Here is a 16,496-nt window from a genome sequence, read left to right on the forward strand (position 1 = left end):
ATAATTTCTCGTCACTCGATCGCTGTCTGCCTATGACAAGTAGTAGTACCCAGTACAAGATGGACTGATATTATGTTGGCTATTTTGAACATGAGTGTGGAATGTTCAAATTTGAATTACTTGTAAAATATATGCTAGTATGCTACGGACAATACTAGAGGTAACAAGGAAATTTTCACTCAAATTTGAGCCTATATGTAGATGGCTATTTATGCCTTTGCAGGAGGATACTTGATAATCTAAACCAAGACTTTCTAAAATAAAGGATACATGCATCTTTCTACAGGATTTACACACAGAGATTAAATGCTACTTATAGTTATATCCCTGCATGACATAATCCACAAAATATGCGGAACAGTCATGACCTTTGACCTAAACTGGAGCTAAGCCAAGGTCATGGGAAAATCACATCAAACATGGCTGCTACCAAATCTGCCCAGACAGGGAAGTCTTTTTCTAAAACATTTTCTGACCAGAGCTAGCTAGACATGTATCAAACAAAATTCATGACTATATACAATGTCCTGCACACAAGATATCAACAAGTTGGAAGTTACGCTGCAGTACTTCAAGTAAGAGAGTCACTAGGGGGCTCGAAATATAATTATTTTGAGGTCTCACCAAGACCTACCCACATACCAAATATGAAGTTAATCCACTTTGGTCTTCTTGAGTTATCATGTTCACACACACACACACAGACACACACACACATATGCTTCCAAAAACATAGCCTTCTTGGCTTGTCTTTTGACTACAAAATGAGTATAAATATATCAGGCGTAAGTAAGAGTGCCGAGAGTTGCAAACTTGCAAAATAATTTGACCAGAGGAGCAAATTGGAACTAGATACCAGGCTATAGTCATACATGCCTGGTACAGATACTGTAAATGCATTTAAGTTCGCGGGGATTTAATTTCGCGGTAGAGGGAAAAATGACTTTTCGAGGTGGATTTAATTTCGCGGTAACACCACCGACTGCAGTCTAATACCTTAATAGAAAAATGTTCGCGGTGGATTTAAGTTCACGGTAAAGTGTCGCCGCGAAAACCGCGAACATTAATCCACCGCGAACATTTCTGCATTTACAGTATCTACCCAGATCAGTGTGTACATGGCTAATTAGCCTAAGAGCAGGGACAAGATAATAGCCTGTGCTGTATATAGCAGGTGGTTCTCTCCAGGGTATGACTGTGTATGGGTCAGGACAGATAATAGTACATCCATTATCAAACACAGGACAGGAAGGGTTCAATTTGTAACATACATTCAGTGTCAGGTACAAATTGCACAAGTAAACAAACATGGTTGAATATCATACTATCATAGTAGTAGTATACAAAATTTCTAAATATCAGAAATTATAAAGCTAGTGGATCCACCCTTCCGGTTATATCACACTAAACGACCTGTCACACCTAACCATTGCACATCTTAAAAGTCAAATTCACTTGTTATTAGTGACCATGAGTGCTGGTGATACAATAGTTGTAGAAAAGAAGTTGTAACACTTCAATCCTGGGTTAATATTACTCTTCTCTGAGCTGGTATCATATACTCGTACTCAGATTCTCTTGTTGATTTTTCGACATATGAGCAAGGCAAACAGGCACTTGCCGGTATGTTCGGCAACCTGTTTGCTTGATCTGTATCGACTTTTTATGGTGAAGGAGGGGTATCAAATACATATTTCGCAAATGGCATGTCTACCAATTTACTAGAAGGGCTCGAAATACCCAATACCCAAAATTGGAGCTGTGCACCCAATTTTTTTCTGTCAGGGTGCACCCAAATATTTTCTTGGGTTTATGTATGTAAAGATATCAAAGTATACTAGTAGATATCATATCTTTTAAAATCTAAGTGTTAGAAAGATAATGACAATGTCTGTCATGGAACTTGTTAAAAAATTTGATAGCATATAAATAAGTTTTATTACCAGGTTTTTCTGACATTCTACTTATATTTAAGTGGTGCACCCAAAAATTTTTTTGGTGCACCCAATTTTTTAATCTGGGTGCACCATTGCACCTTATCCCAAAAATGAATTTCCAGCCCTGACTAGTCATTTTGAACATCATACATATGTAGTCTTAGATGACTTGCTGTATCAGCATCTTCCTACTGTAGAGACAGAGATACAAACCTGCCGTTGTATCCACACTTTGACTGTAAAATTGGCTCCATTGATTTTTCTATCCCACCATAAGGTAAAGGAGGGGAGAATGCACATGGAATGGGGAAGGCTGTAATGATTCGGGACGTAACGACCAAGGACTATCCTTCGGTCACGACTTGGGATGACCAAACTTCCTCTGGTCACGTTTTGGGATGTCCAGATAATTATCCAGGTAGGAAAATGAGTGGTTTTAACAGCTAGCTTCTGTTAACAATGGTAGACACTATGGCAGGCTTTTACTGTTAGCTAGGATGTTGTCATCTAGGGGGTCCAAATTTCTTGGCGAGTTGCACTGAGTAACTGATATAGGCACCACTATTGTTAGGGGGGTCTGGGGGCAAACATCCTCAATGGTGTAAGGTTTTTGAGAATTCTAAAGTATCCTGTAGTGTCAGAGAGGTCACAGAAGACTGTGACCACAAATGACCTAGTGGCATTCCTGGTCAATCATGCTTTTCATGCTTATCAGAGGATCTGCTCCCCAGTGTAAGGCATCTAGTGCGTCTAATTTCTTGTTATTTTAAGAAAGCTGCGTCCAAATGATGCCTGGATGCATGCCTGGCTAAAAGCCTGCACTATGGTATACCAAATTTTTGGAGCCTTGGACCCGTTCATACTGTTGGATTTGTGAATCTGGATTCACCAAGGCACGGGCTGATCTGGATTTACATATCCTGGTACAGGTAATCTAAATCCAGGAAGGATTAAGCTGGATAAAGGAGGTGGATTTGGTAGACAGACTGGATCAATCCCCAGCTTGAGTGAATCCGGATTCACAAGCGTCTTAATGAATGGGAAATTTCCATGGGGGCTTATCATACTCTGTAGTTTAATTTTAGACCTAACGTTTATATAGCTCTGCTATATATATATATATACTGGTCACAAGCAAAACAGTCATGTAATACATGTAGCATCCCATAGTCTGGTGTCGAACTTGACTAATAAAGATATAGGACAGGTGCATCATGAGAATCTAGGTAAATCATAGCAGTACATTTCAAAATAAATATAAACATTGAAGCAAAATTGTCTAAAAGTGTGATACTTTCTAGTCGTTGAATATTTTTTTCAACCTTTACTTAAAATACTTTGAGTTCATGAGTGTAAGCGCCTCTTTGTCTCATTCAAGTCTATTCTGATTTCTGTTACTGTTATTACAAAACTTACTGCCTGAAATATTTGACCATTTTTCTACACCCTATATTTTAACGTTGACACCATTAAAGAAGAAATGCAATAAAACCAGCATGTCTCTAAGTGGATTCCGGTTAAGCTGTTGTTTCCCAACGGTTTTGACAGGATTAGGGTTACATGATTATAGCCTCCCTCCTGACAATTATGTAGATATCATGGGCAAAATTAAGTCAAACACTTGTTTCATAGTCCATTGGGAGACAATATTGTTGATTCATTGTTGCCTGTGCAGCTTCTAATCAGAATCTTTTAATCCTTTCATTCTAAATTTCCTTGCATCTCTCACATTTACAGTAATAATAATCATAAAGACAACGTAGAAACAGACCTGGCAGGGAAAAAAACTTGAATCTGACTATATTCAGTACCAAACTGGACCTAAACTAGCCTTCTTCACAGACTCACTAGAAGCGAGCGCAGACACAAGACTTTGTGGCATAAGAGCCTGGCCCATATGACTGTTGAAAATCGCAAATCAGTGCTCACCAACACCCACCCTAACAATAACCGCCAGGTGCCAGCACTTGTGGAAGGCTGCGAAGAAGGCTAGAGCTAAACTGAGCTGAGCCTTCTGGCTTTATGTTTATGATGAAATTTCTGTTCACCATTTTTACCCAGAAACAAGACTTCAAATCTGTGTGTGTACGTAAACCTTGTGGCCTAATCTGCAACATTTTACCCCTCACAGAGCCACCTGCTGTTCTAATCAAACCTGTCATTCCTAGGGTTAAAATAAAAGAGATAGACAATAGACTGGGATGGGTCTATGTGAGTTATCACAGATGGGGACAGGAGATAATGGTATCTCCCAGGGTGCAGATTAACATAACAGCACCAGCACTGTCACTTCTGGTTGGGGTGGAGCCATCAACTCTCCTAAAGTACATCATGACCAGTACTGTCTCCAGCTTTAAATCTTTTTCTGTCCTTCTCATTGTTTGGGAGCCAATGTAGTTGATTTTCCTAATAAATCTGTCATTTCAAGCTTATGAACACATATTTTATGTACTTAAGACAGTTAAGTTCAGATTTTTGGTTGAAATTTTTGTCCAACCCAACAAGCAAGCATCTGTCCCAGGATGGAGGGATGGGTCCTGGAGACAGCCTTGATCATGACAGACTGACCAGTATCGAAGATGGGTCCTGCTATTTTCCAGAATGCTGTACACATAAAGAGGGGTAAACTCTACTGAAATATAGTAATGAATAAACACTGCAGATAGCTCATAATTAATAAATTACTATATTTTGACATTAAACAGTCATGATACTGAGTGTTAGCAGTACAAGTAACATTATAGCAGACAGTTACTCAAGCGACTGGATATGATTTTTGCTATTGAAACAATATTAATATGTAATAATAGAAGACAGAGGAAATGTTTTGGGATGTGATGACTTTGCAAAAAGTTCTATATCTACAGTATTTCCCCATCTGGAAGAACAGCTGGTTTCAGAATCAATCTAGCAGAAGTAAACGCTTCCTACTGATTCCCTCCACGTCAATACACTGAGACCACTTCTTCCTCTTTCTATTAGTATTACTCAAACACTGCCAAATGCAAAAGTTGTAAACTGAACAAAAAACATTAGCTGTTTATGTGTATTGGGTTGAATACACAAGTTATAAGCATCTTTCATCCCCTCCCCCACACTACCACTAGTTCACACGTTAGTTGAGAGAAGAATGCGTCTTCACTGTGTACTTGGACATGCTTCCTTCTTGCAGCTAACTGTATGTACTTTGTCATGAGCGTAACATGGTCAAGGTTTGATTTTGAGTGTGACACAGAACTGGTGCTGCTTTAACAGTTAGCTCTACAGGGCTCAAAATCAATTTTGGGGATTAGCTTCCACTGATGCACCTATTGACCTAACCTCAAAATCTAACGTCAACTCTGACAATTCGACCAGTGCCATGATAATGCCACATGACAAAAATACATGAATTTAAGGTGATTTAAAGAGATGTACCAATGTAGCTTCGGTAATCCTGAGGTCTGTACACTTAAGATATCTAGGTGTTCAAGACAATACTGTGAAAGCCTCTATAAGTATAACAATGTTTTTTTTCGCAATATGATGGTATTACGGTACAAAAGGTTTAGAACTCTTTGACATGTACTAGCGAACAGTACTAAAACCTTTTCGTCACAAAAATATCTAGTTTTACAGCTCCAGTTTTGGGTGAACACAAGTGCGTATGTATCCAGCCCCCTTACTACAGCCCCCTCTACCCACCAGTCATGTGTTCATACATGTACCTCAAACTAGGCCCTGGTTCTCACATATGTAGGCACTACGGGTATCAACTTTCAGTCTGGATAGTTGTGCTATACATGGTAGGATATATATACAACAACCTGACGTTTGTTCACAATCAAAACTATGTTTCTATATGTATTGTGTTGCAAAACTGGAATGGTAAAACGATTTGGCAGTTATACTATATAGTTTTCAATAAAAATCGTTTTCGTGTTCACGTAAAAAAAAATATCAGAGTTGTGTAATACTTTGCAACTTGTTATTTTTAGAAATTCTTCATAATCTAATGTAATTTCAAGCAGCTGGCTGGCACAGTTTTATATAAGGTATTGTTTTGATATCGTATATCACAATTACCTCCTAGGATTACTCGACAATTAAACCGTATTCATAATTCAGATGCTTGTGACAGCTGCTATCAAATATGGGCATCATCGAATCTTTCAACCCTCATCAAAAAGTCACAAAAATGGCTCGTATTGTTGTAAAAGATTGCAAAAAATTGTGTATCACATTTTGAATATGTATGGAAAACAATGTGTATTTCTTAAAAAATGATTTACATGAATGCTGAATTTTTGTACATAAACAGTTTGTGTATAGTTTCTTAAAATATGTGTCTCTTTAAACAAATGTAGAAAGAGGAAATGTGGAAAGGGCCATTTTTGCGTGTTTCCGTATAAAAATTGCACGTCGAAATTTGAATTCATATTCTCAAAGTTATAACGTTGATAAATTATGTCAAATATTTCTTTGCACAAATTGTACAGTTGTAACAGTTACTGTTAGAAAAAAGACAATCTTTAAAGTTCTATCATGTAGATGATTATACAAAGAAGTTAGACGCCATTTTTGCATGTTTTATATGAAGCTAAAATAATTATTAGCATGAATTTTGATAAAATCATAATTCTGTATAGCATGTTCGAAAGAAAGGCATTTTGTGATACCATTTTGCGTGTTTAATGTAAGATTATATCTTGAAGTTGGAAGTTATAAAATATATATAATATTTTTGAATAAATTAGAATTTTTGTGCGCTAGAAAGAAAGAATTGTTGCGCTTTAGCATTAATTTGTGTTTTATTACTACGATTACATGTGTATATTGTAGTTAGATGACAGTTTTTGCGTGTTTAATATAAAATCGTACCTTGAAGTTGGAGGCTATAATTAAATATCATTTCATAAATCATACTTTTGTATGTTCAGTTCAAAGAAAGGCAATATTTTTTGATTCAGTATGAAACCTAAACCTAAATCCTTGAATCTAGAAGACATTTTTTGTGTGTTTAATATAAAACCGTACCTTGAAGTTGGAGGTGTTGAGCCATGCTGCCAGTCCGTCCACCAACCGGCCCATGAGCGACGAGTCGGCGGGGAGGGGCGAGCTGTGCTCCTGCAGATATGCCACCAGAACCTCGGCCACCGCCAGCCGCTTCGTGGTGTCCTTATCAAAAACATCGTCCACCAAAGTCTCGAACTCTCCGTCAGCCATGTTGGGTTCAAAGCTGGAATATCCGCGAGTTTCCGATCGCTAGAAATATGCTGGTGTGTGTTCGGGTTATATCCACACACACTGTCACACACGGGGTGATGATGGAAAATGGTCAGGCTACCACTACAGGGTGAAAAATTAGATCCCCCAGGAAAGTACGGTGGAATTGAAGGAGCCTGGAATCACAGACGACGGAGCATGACTGCCTGTCCGAACGCTACCAGGAAATTCTGCTGTCCCGGCCACAAAAAATCCACGTCAAAATGCAGGCGAAGATGGCGCTCTCCAACAGTCTGTTGTTTTGGAAATTGAAAAATAACGAAATTGACATGCACGAATTTCCCCAGTTCGCCGCTGGTTTTCGCAATCGGGGGCTAAAATCTTGCTAGAGACAAACCTTTTGGGTAATTCTAATGGTTTAGAATGGTTATGGCAGGAAATAACGCTGAGATGAGCTGAAAAAGGCGAGAAAATCCGTGGCGGGCATCCCTGATCGGGTTTGATCACTGTCCGGCCGCCATGTCTGCTCGTCTCGTGACGTCACGGATTGACCTTTGCACCCAGAAATCTACACCCGTCAAGGGCGGTCTCTAGCGGCTGGTATTGGTACAGCACCTCATGGCGCGGTTGGAACATTTATGAGTACCAAGGACATGGCAGTGTACCTTAAAAATACCCTAAAATTTTGCTAGCACGCTTTGATAAAATAGAGGACCATTAAATCGCAGTATTAGTACTAGGTCGCGAGTTCTAGGTAGCAAAAACTTTGAATATTGTAATGTTATATTCTACTTTCTATTCTAAGCACTAATTGGGAACTCCATTCCATATACAAGAGTATGTTGATAGCGTAACACCACTAGCAATGGATTAGCCCCCTGCTGTAGTGATTGCACAAACTTGTGTGGCCCAAGGGCTACCTAAAAGGAGATAGGCGCCGCCCTTTACACCACCTGATGGAGGGAAGGACCTTAACTTTTTAAGCACTGTGACACAGTTAAAATAAGTTATAAATAACTCGAGTGTAGTGCCACATTGTTCTTGTCTGTCCAAAAAGTGATAAAAAGAACTTTCTAGCCTGGGTGCCATCCTAGTTTGTTTAGGCTAACGTCACATTTCCACAAAAGGGCCCAGTCGGGCAGTTTTGGGGAACTAGAAGCACGATATAAAAGACAATTTATTTATTTATTTATTCATCTCAAAACATGTGGGTAGCCCCTTCAACTTATTTGAAGTTGATTTCCAAGGGGGCCCACTACATAAATAACAAAAACGAAACGTGTTACATTCAGTAAGACAACCAGAGGACAACAAACAATATATACAAATAAACCGAAGCGTCTTTACCAATAAAAGCAACAAAAAAACGTGTCAAAAATGATTTATCAGCATACCTTGTGTATACATTTTGTATTTATTGCCACAGACATTAATTTTTCGTTTCCGCAAACAGCCAGACCTGGCCCCGGATAGGAAATGCGACGTAGGCCTAAAAACTGGGGCTTCTATTTTCGCTCCTTCTGATTATGTCTATCACGAGTGCACGACCGCCAGGGCATTCGACGTCACATGGATCCACGCGCGTACATGTACGCGTGGGTGAACTCCTGGAAATTAGTCTGTGTTGTTGCTGTCAATGTAGATTTCCTAGAATGTTTTATTTACACATGTATTTTTTTTTTATAATTTACAACATCACCAACTATAACAGCTGTTAAAGGTTACGTTATCATCAACTTTAACACTCTACTTTTACCTTACATGCTCAATAAATCAGTAAAAGGATTTATACCACGAATACATAACAGGCTTCAGTTCACAGATGGGCCATTTCAATGCTTGTAGAGTTTTTTTGTAATATTTGGATTTAAGTATTCACAAATGTACAATGACATTGACATTGACCAATTCTAACAGACAAATATAATGATCTAAATAATAGACCTCCTGGTATAGATATGAATTTCAATGATAGATTGCAATATATATTTAAAGCAATAAGATAAATCCATAACATTATACACAGACAGGATATCATTACTTCAGTTGTGTACAGCGCACGCCGTCATACAATGTTCAACAATTGCTAGTGTCAGTACTATCCGACATATCAGTCATTTTGTAAACTGTTTTTTCTTGATCGGTGCAGTTCGTTGCATGCAGAAAGATTCTCAATTCTACAGTTCCCCGACGCAAGCTTGTCTTTGTTCGGCATGTGTTGTCTTCCTAGCCTGATTAAATCTCGCTTATAGCAGCCCGCCAAACATCCGCCGGCCCCCTAGAAGCGGGGAGGGGCCAGTTACAGCCCTGGACAGCGGAGTTTGTGTTAAACAGTCTTCCCCTTTTCTACAGTATTGTGTAGCCTCCATAGCAGACTCTATGGGCCTTTTTTTTCGTCTTATTTTTCCCCCCTTAATGAAGACACATTTGCTGGCAATTTCTTTTTGTACTATTCAAGCAACCCAGTACGAAAAGAAATTGCCAGCAAAAGTGTATTATGAGCAAAAAAAGACACAAAGAGCTATGGAGGCTAAGTATTGTGTAAGAAAGCATTTCATGTTGCGTCAACAATGTCCGTGTGCTTTGGTTTTAATCTCCAAGCAGATCTTGCGTTGCAAAAGACAGTATCATAAGCTGGGGAAGGAGTTTAGCCGACAAAGGAGTAAATTGGCCGGAGATTACTTTGGTTTCACCGCACAGTCAGTCATTTCGTCTGCTGCCCGACCTTGACCGTCACAGTACGTGACGATTGTAGTTTCACCATTCGAAAGTTTACAGGAGCGAACGTCTGTGTTGTACAGGACAGGAGTGTCGCCAGCATTTCCAGCTGCAGTTTCCAAGAACTTTACTTCAGCGACTGCTGCATAAAAAGTTACAGAGTCATCCTCCACCTCACAGTTCTCTGTTTGCGAGTCTTGTCCCGGCACATTATTGCAATTTTCGTTTTCTGTATCCTTTCCAAGTTCATCAGTATCTATGACTGGTTTACTTTCCCCGCTGGTATCCTCGTCGTTTATTTCGCAGTAGACGTGGCAGGATGGTACGTACACTTCCTCTTCATTTATAACTTCGTAAGTCTTGTCGTCTGTTTGAGCCGAGTTCCGCGTGGTTCCGAGCCCTGTTGGAGAGGTTTCATGCGCAGACGTTTCGTACATTGGATTCCTCCGAAGTAAATGTGTGAACTGCCCGGAAAAGGGGAGGGTTGACCCGTCTTTTTGCAGATTTGGCTTACTCTTGCGTCTTTTTGCGTAACAAAACAGTGCAAGGAGGCCTGTAAGAAAAAATACAGGACCCACCGATGCAACCGCCAGTAACAGAGGGTTATTTGAAATTGAAACGCCGACTACGTTTGGAGTCGCATCGTTCTGTTCTTTTCCGGTTGTTGTTCGCACGAGACGTGTATCATTTTGTGTTGTTTGTGTATAATTGTAATCTGAAATAGACGAATTGAAAAACACCACCTTCGTTCTTACATCGGAAAAGTTGTCGTTCAAGACAGACATTGTCGAAAAGATGTTTGTGGCATTTTCCTGGCTCAATTCGGACACGTTAAAGAACGATACGCGCTTGTGATCATGAACAAGAGTAAAACAGTGCACTTCGTGTACAGAACTCCTGCCGCCTCCCCTCCCTTTGACTGTACTCGTATTTTTCAGGGTGGTTGCCACCACGCTAAATGCAACGTGTTCTGTGCTTGGTTTTAAACCAGTGAGTCGTAAAGTTGTTCCACCCTTCAGACCTAAATTAATGCCTGCTGATTCTTCCCAAGCCTCCGAGCACTGGGTTGAAACAGACGTGTTCTCAAATGTTCCACCGTTCTCTGCTATGACGACGAAAGGGGGTCTAGCCGTTAAATGGCCCAAACGAAGCTCCGGTGACAGTGGATTACAAGAACCCTGATTGGTTGGAGCATTCCGTTGAAATCTGTACGCTTGAAACCAATCTACAGAAAAGTTTCCATTGGTTGCGTCATAGTTGATATGCAACACAACTTCGAGAGCTTTAACTCGTATCCACTGTTTGACGACGCGGTTCTCGTCTATGAACGGACAGTTCTCCAGGTCTACGTTCCAAGCCATTTGAAACTTGTGTACGTTCGATTCAAGACGATTTCCACCAAGAGAAACTCTAGAAAGACTTTCTAGAGGCAAGATTGTTTCTCTGTGGAGAAATAGTAAGTTGTTGTTACTCAGGTCCAGAAACTGCAGCCTATGCAACGTATCGAAAGCTTGTGGCGAGATTGTGTCAATTTGGTTGTGACCAAGAAGTAGTTTAGTCAGTCTGACGGTCGCCGAAAACCACCGACTTTGAATTTCTGTCAGAAAATTGGCCTGAAGATCCAGGGACTCGAGCTCGATCAGGTGTTGGAAACATTCGGGATCTAAACTGCATATTTTGTTATCAGAGAGGGAAAGACGGTGAAGTCTCGGATGGATGTAGTCCTTCGGTGAATGTCTATGTAACGGACTGAACCAGTGTTTCGAAATATGCTTCAGTAGGTTATGGTCTAGATTTAAAAGTCCCAACTTCCAAAATTCATTGAAAGCAGCGTCGTCTATTTCGGTTATCCCCGCATTGTTGATAAACAGACTTAGAAGAGAAGAAGAGTTGAGTACAACCAAACTTTGCGCCGACAATTTGCCGTACTTTACACCCCTTATGGCAAGTCTCTGCACTTCTGGGAAACATTTCTCAACGTGCCGACCTAGAATGTCGGCAGAATTGTCGTCCATATCGTTACACTTGACACAAAGTGTTCTGTTTTGACGAAGGAGTTGGCTATAAGAAGAGGTGTCGCCGATCATTTTGGTAATGCGGACACAATAAGATAGTCTTTTTCTCTCGCAGGCAGGAAAACACGACTGATTTGTAGAAATGGACTCTACTGACAAAGCTAGAACGAGGAGAACGCAGACTTTGCACTGGAATCTAGACTTCATCGCGAAGGTCTGTCGTTTCTTCCTCAAAAATACGTCTTAAGTTCTGTTCAATGTTTTTAAAGAATAGTCATACTTTCACTTTTGAAGACAGTTTTGCGCCTAAAAGGTGACGTAATTTGGTAACACGCGTTCGGTTGTTGTTAATCCGTAAAACTAATGCGAAATATAGCACCAATCACTACAGAAAACACAGCGTCAAGAAAAAAAGGCAAGGTCAAAATACACTACTGTTGGTTTATAGATCACGTTGGTTCACAATCTGTTGAAGTTTGTAGCCTCAAGAGAAAGAAGAAGAAGAACCCACCACGTTTGCCACTGAGACTGCGTCCCGATGTGAGTGACTGAGACCCGGCAGCCCAGCCTGAATCAGCCTAAACGTACCGTACAAAATTAACGTATTACGCCACAAGTACGTTTAAGGCGCAGTCACACAGTTGGTGCGATCGCCCTAACTTGGGGCATTTTAAAGAACAGCCATGCATGTGTCCTACCATGTCCAGCTGTCTTGCTGCAAAAATCGCTCTCTTGGATCCTTGTGGGTGGTTGGCTGTGTCACTGCCTGCTTAAAATTATTATCAAAATCGTACGACGATCGAACGACCTACACGTGACAGCGCCCTTACCATTTTCATGAAACACACGCGAACGATAGCAACACAACCTTTTTCCAACGGTCTGGCGCGTCGTCCCATCTTTCTGCAATTGAAGGTGTCCGTTGACTATTCAGTTTAATAACACAACCAGACTAATTTTGGATGCGCAATCACACGTGACGAGGTGCCTTCTCCCATCCAATGGTAACTTAGCAATGCATATGATCATGAACATGATTGTAGGAAGGTGGTTCGTGGAAACATTAGTTTTCCCAATTGACTTGGATATCTATGGGGAAGGAAATTAACTCTTCTTGGCGTAACCGGTCCTGGGTTCAAATCCTGTGACGCTACCGACCTTGTGCCCTTGGCGATCTGACTTTGGTTAAGGAGGTAAAGGGTGGTGCAAGGGGGTGAGGGTGAGGGGTGGGCCTTGTCTTAAAATACAGTGCCTACGAAATTTATGTCTACAAGCCGCAAAAGACTTTTTTCACACTGAAAGAACCCCACATAATACGTAAAGCTTTCCTGCAGTACCAACTGAAAACAGATGGTGTCGCTCATGTGCAGCATTCTGGTCCAGTGGTTTTTGACAAGCATGACTATGAACTGTACATTCATAAGTCTTTTATTCTGTTATTCTTAGTTTGTAACGCTAGTTCACCTTTTTTCCGCCGGGTAACCTATATCCTTTGTTTTTAAAACATGGTTTTTGGGATATCAAGTCGTCGGACTGTGGTTTCAGTCTTAAAAATATAATAGCTTGAAACCACTGTCCGTCGACCTGATATCCCTAAAAACCCGATTTCTAAATTCAACGGATGAGTTACCCTGGTGATAAAGGTGAACTCACGTTGAATTTATCGATGTTTTACAGCATGTTTTTCCACGCCCTTGACCTACGAACCAGTCAGAGATCTAGGATGCGGGCTCCTCCCAGCGTAGGATAATGGCAAAACCTTGATCTAATTTTTATCACCCCATCGCAAAGCATTTACTGAAACACCCCGTACAAGACGGCAACAGCTGCTCTCTTGTGCACCTGTTGACTGAAAATGTAATGTCCCCTTTTCCCTTTTCTTAAAGTGGCGGGAGACAAACGGTTACTCCAAGTTAGTTAGGGTGGGGGTTTGGTAGATGTTTTCCCAACAAACGTTGAACAGCAGCGTGGTATTCAGAGGTGTTTACACATACTGTCATACATACAGACGGGAATAGTCGATTATATTACGTTATATATTAAAGATTGTTCATAAATGTTCTGTTACAGATATTCAAAAATAGTCTCTTCCCACCGGCCCCACCAACGACTGAAAATGAGCCGCACCATAATATGAACACGTCAAGTTTTAACACATTTCTTATTTGATATTCATTATACAAACTATTCAAAGAAGAAACTATGAAATATAATAAACTTAGATACAGAAATGATTTTCATTTTTATTTTCAAACATTTGCTAATGTCTGACGAATGAACCAACACCAGGTGAGGCATATTTTGATTGTTGTTTTTGTCTGTACTCGTCTGATCGACCAACTTTAAAGTTTTGCCTTCAAAATATATTGTATAAAATGATATTAATAAGAAATAGAGGTAAAGTTTTACAATTAAATCACAGCTAAATAACAAAAAGAAAACTATCTGTCAGTTTTACTTCACCCGAAGGGGAAAAATGTAACAGTCCACAGCTCCAGAACCAATCACTATCCAAGTCTGAGTGTCGTCATCTTTCATACAAAGTTTCGCGCCACTTTCCCCAGACAGAAGTTGCACTCCGGACGTTCCAACCACTGCTTGAGCTGTCAGCATTTCAGGTGAGAATTTCCCCATATTCTGCGGTGGAATTCCATGTTTAACCCATGTATTATCTTGAATACCCTACGTAAAGCGAACTGTTTCTTATCTTTTCTTCTTCTTGCTCACTTTTATGGTATTTCTGACGGAATAAACTTGAGCTTTGTCGGAGATATTGCGTAACCCGTATGAGGAAATCCGAATGTCTTCATTTTTCTGTCAGAAATTCCTTTAATGTTTCTCAAATCGTTCCTATTTCTCACCGACGTTAATTATCTCGGGCATATCAGTGTGGATGTATAATTTTTCTTGCAAATTTTGTGAATCTTTTGTCAGAAATCCTTGAAACGAAAGCGCCGGTCTATGAAAATGTAGGTGCCATTACAGTACAGATATGCAGATTGACTAGTGTAGTCGGTCAGAGTTCGAAGAAAACTTAATTTTTCTGCACATGTTTGCCTCAAAGTTATCAGAGAAAATGTTGTGACAACTATTAGTATCACTTTCACGTCATTTTTATCAGTTTTTATCTGAAAAATGCCAAGAAATATTGAGTAGCGATCGTACTAGTGGGGGCACGGGGAAACACGCGAGGCGCCCCGTGTACGTCGGTGTGCAGTACCCGGTACTGGTATAAAGGAATAACTAAAGTGGATTCTTCAATACAATAAACTTGCAGTTTACGGTAAATTATAGCTAACTTTTCGTAAAATGGTTTTTGCAAATCCTCAAGGAATTGGTCAAAGTTTTTATTTTGGAACAAGAGCGGTCGACTGTCGTCCGACGGAGCTGTCAATCACCGTACGGATGGTAAATGTTACGTCAAAACCTGCATAGAAAGTAAAGATTTCTCACAAATTTTCCTCAAAATTGTCGGAAAAGGTCACTGGAAATTACTAGTAGTAACACTTTTAAGTCGGTTGAATTCGTTTTTGGTAAGAAAATGTTGAAAAATGTTGAGTAGCGAACTCGCGTGCTTGTGGGCGCGGGGAAATAGGTGTTGGGGCCCGTGTACATGCGTAGTCAATACCCGGTTCGGGGTCAGGGGACTAGGTACAGTAGATTCTTGAATACGATTTAGTTGCATTTATAATTCAATTCTGGATAAATTTTAAACTTTTTTTGTAAAATGATGCTTGCAAATCCTCGAGGAATCGGTCAAAGTTTTCATTTTGGACCGTCCGACTGAGCTGTCAATCATCGTACGGGTGGTAAATGTTACGTCAGAACCTGCGAAGAAAGTAAAGATTTCTCACAAATTTTCCTCAAAATTGTCGGGAAAATGTTACTGGAAATTAGTAGTACCATCTTTAGGTCGGGTTTGTTCATTTTTATCTGGAAAATGTTGAGAAATGTCGAGTAGCGGTCTCATAGGTGTTCGGCCCCGGGTACGTCTGTAGGCATTACCCGGTTCGGGTTAAATTTTACGTCAAACGTTGCTTGGAAAGTGATGTTTTTCCACAAATTTACCTCAGAATTGTCAAGAAAAAGGTACTGGAACAAAGTGGTGTCTCTTTTTATCTTATTCGTCCTAAAAATTCTGTGCAAACTCGTGTTAACTTTCAAAAGTTTGCTTCCACTCCCGGACGCCTTCTGTCGTCTGATACCAGTGGTCTGATACCGTGTCAGTTGTCGAAACATCCGCCAGCATGTATAAAATAAAACTAACGCAAACACCTTACGCTATTTTTGTGTGTATTCTGGGGGCTGGTATTTCAAATTCTTTAAAGAAAATAGCCACCATACCCTTACCGTAGCGTCCAACCTTGTGTTGTCGGTGAAATTTAGCGACCCCTCCGCCTAGATGGAGCGGAGCTACCGGCGGTCCCTTCTCGAGGAATTGCGGACTATGCCCCCTTCGCTTTAACATCCAGTGTTTTTACTTTGTCTTCACACCTCTCATATTTCGCTTAACTTGTGTTAATCTTTTAGTCTCCTATACTTAACAATCGATGCCGAAAGTTCATTGTTCTTAAGCGCACAGTTTTAATATTCTATAAATATTGACACCTGTTCCTCTGAC

At 40.2% G+C, this 16,496-nt stretch overlaps 1 protein-coding gene across 12 annotated transcripts in view; it reads right to left on the bottom strand.

Moving 5' to 3' along the window:
- Positions 1 to 7,699, bottom strand: part of LOC118403812 (CLIP-associating protein 1-B-like) — a 110,485-nt gene extending 102,786 nt beyond the window's left edge. For all 12 annotated transcript variants that reach the window (XM_035802629.1, XM_035802628.1, XM_035802623.1 and 9 more), the window contains exon 1: positions 6,954 to 7,699. In XM_035802629.1, coding sequence (XP_035658522.1) covers positions 6,954 to 7,142 — 189 coding nt within the window. In that variant the 5' untranslated portion in view covers positions 7,143 to 7,699. The remainder of the gene's footprint in view (positions 1 to 6,953) is intronic.
- Between the last annotated feature and the right edge of the window lie 8,797 nt (positions 7,700 to 16,496).

The sequence above is a fragment of the Branchiostoma floridae genome, chromosome 16 (genome assembly GCF_000003815.2).
Source record: "Branchiostoma floridae strain S238N-H82 chromosome 16, Bfl_VNyyK, whole genome shotgun sequence".
Classification (NCBI taxonomy): Eukaryota; Metazoa; Chordata; class Leptocardii; order Amphioxiformes; family Branchiostomatidae; genus Branchiostoma; species Branchiostoma floridae.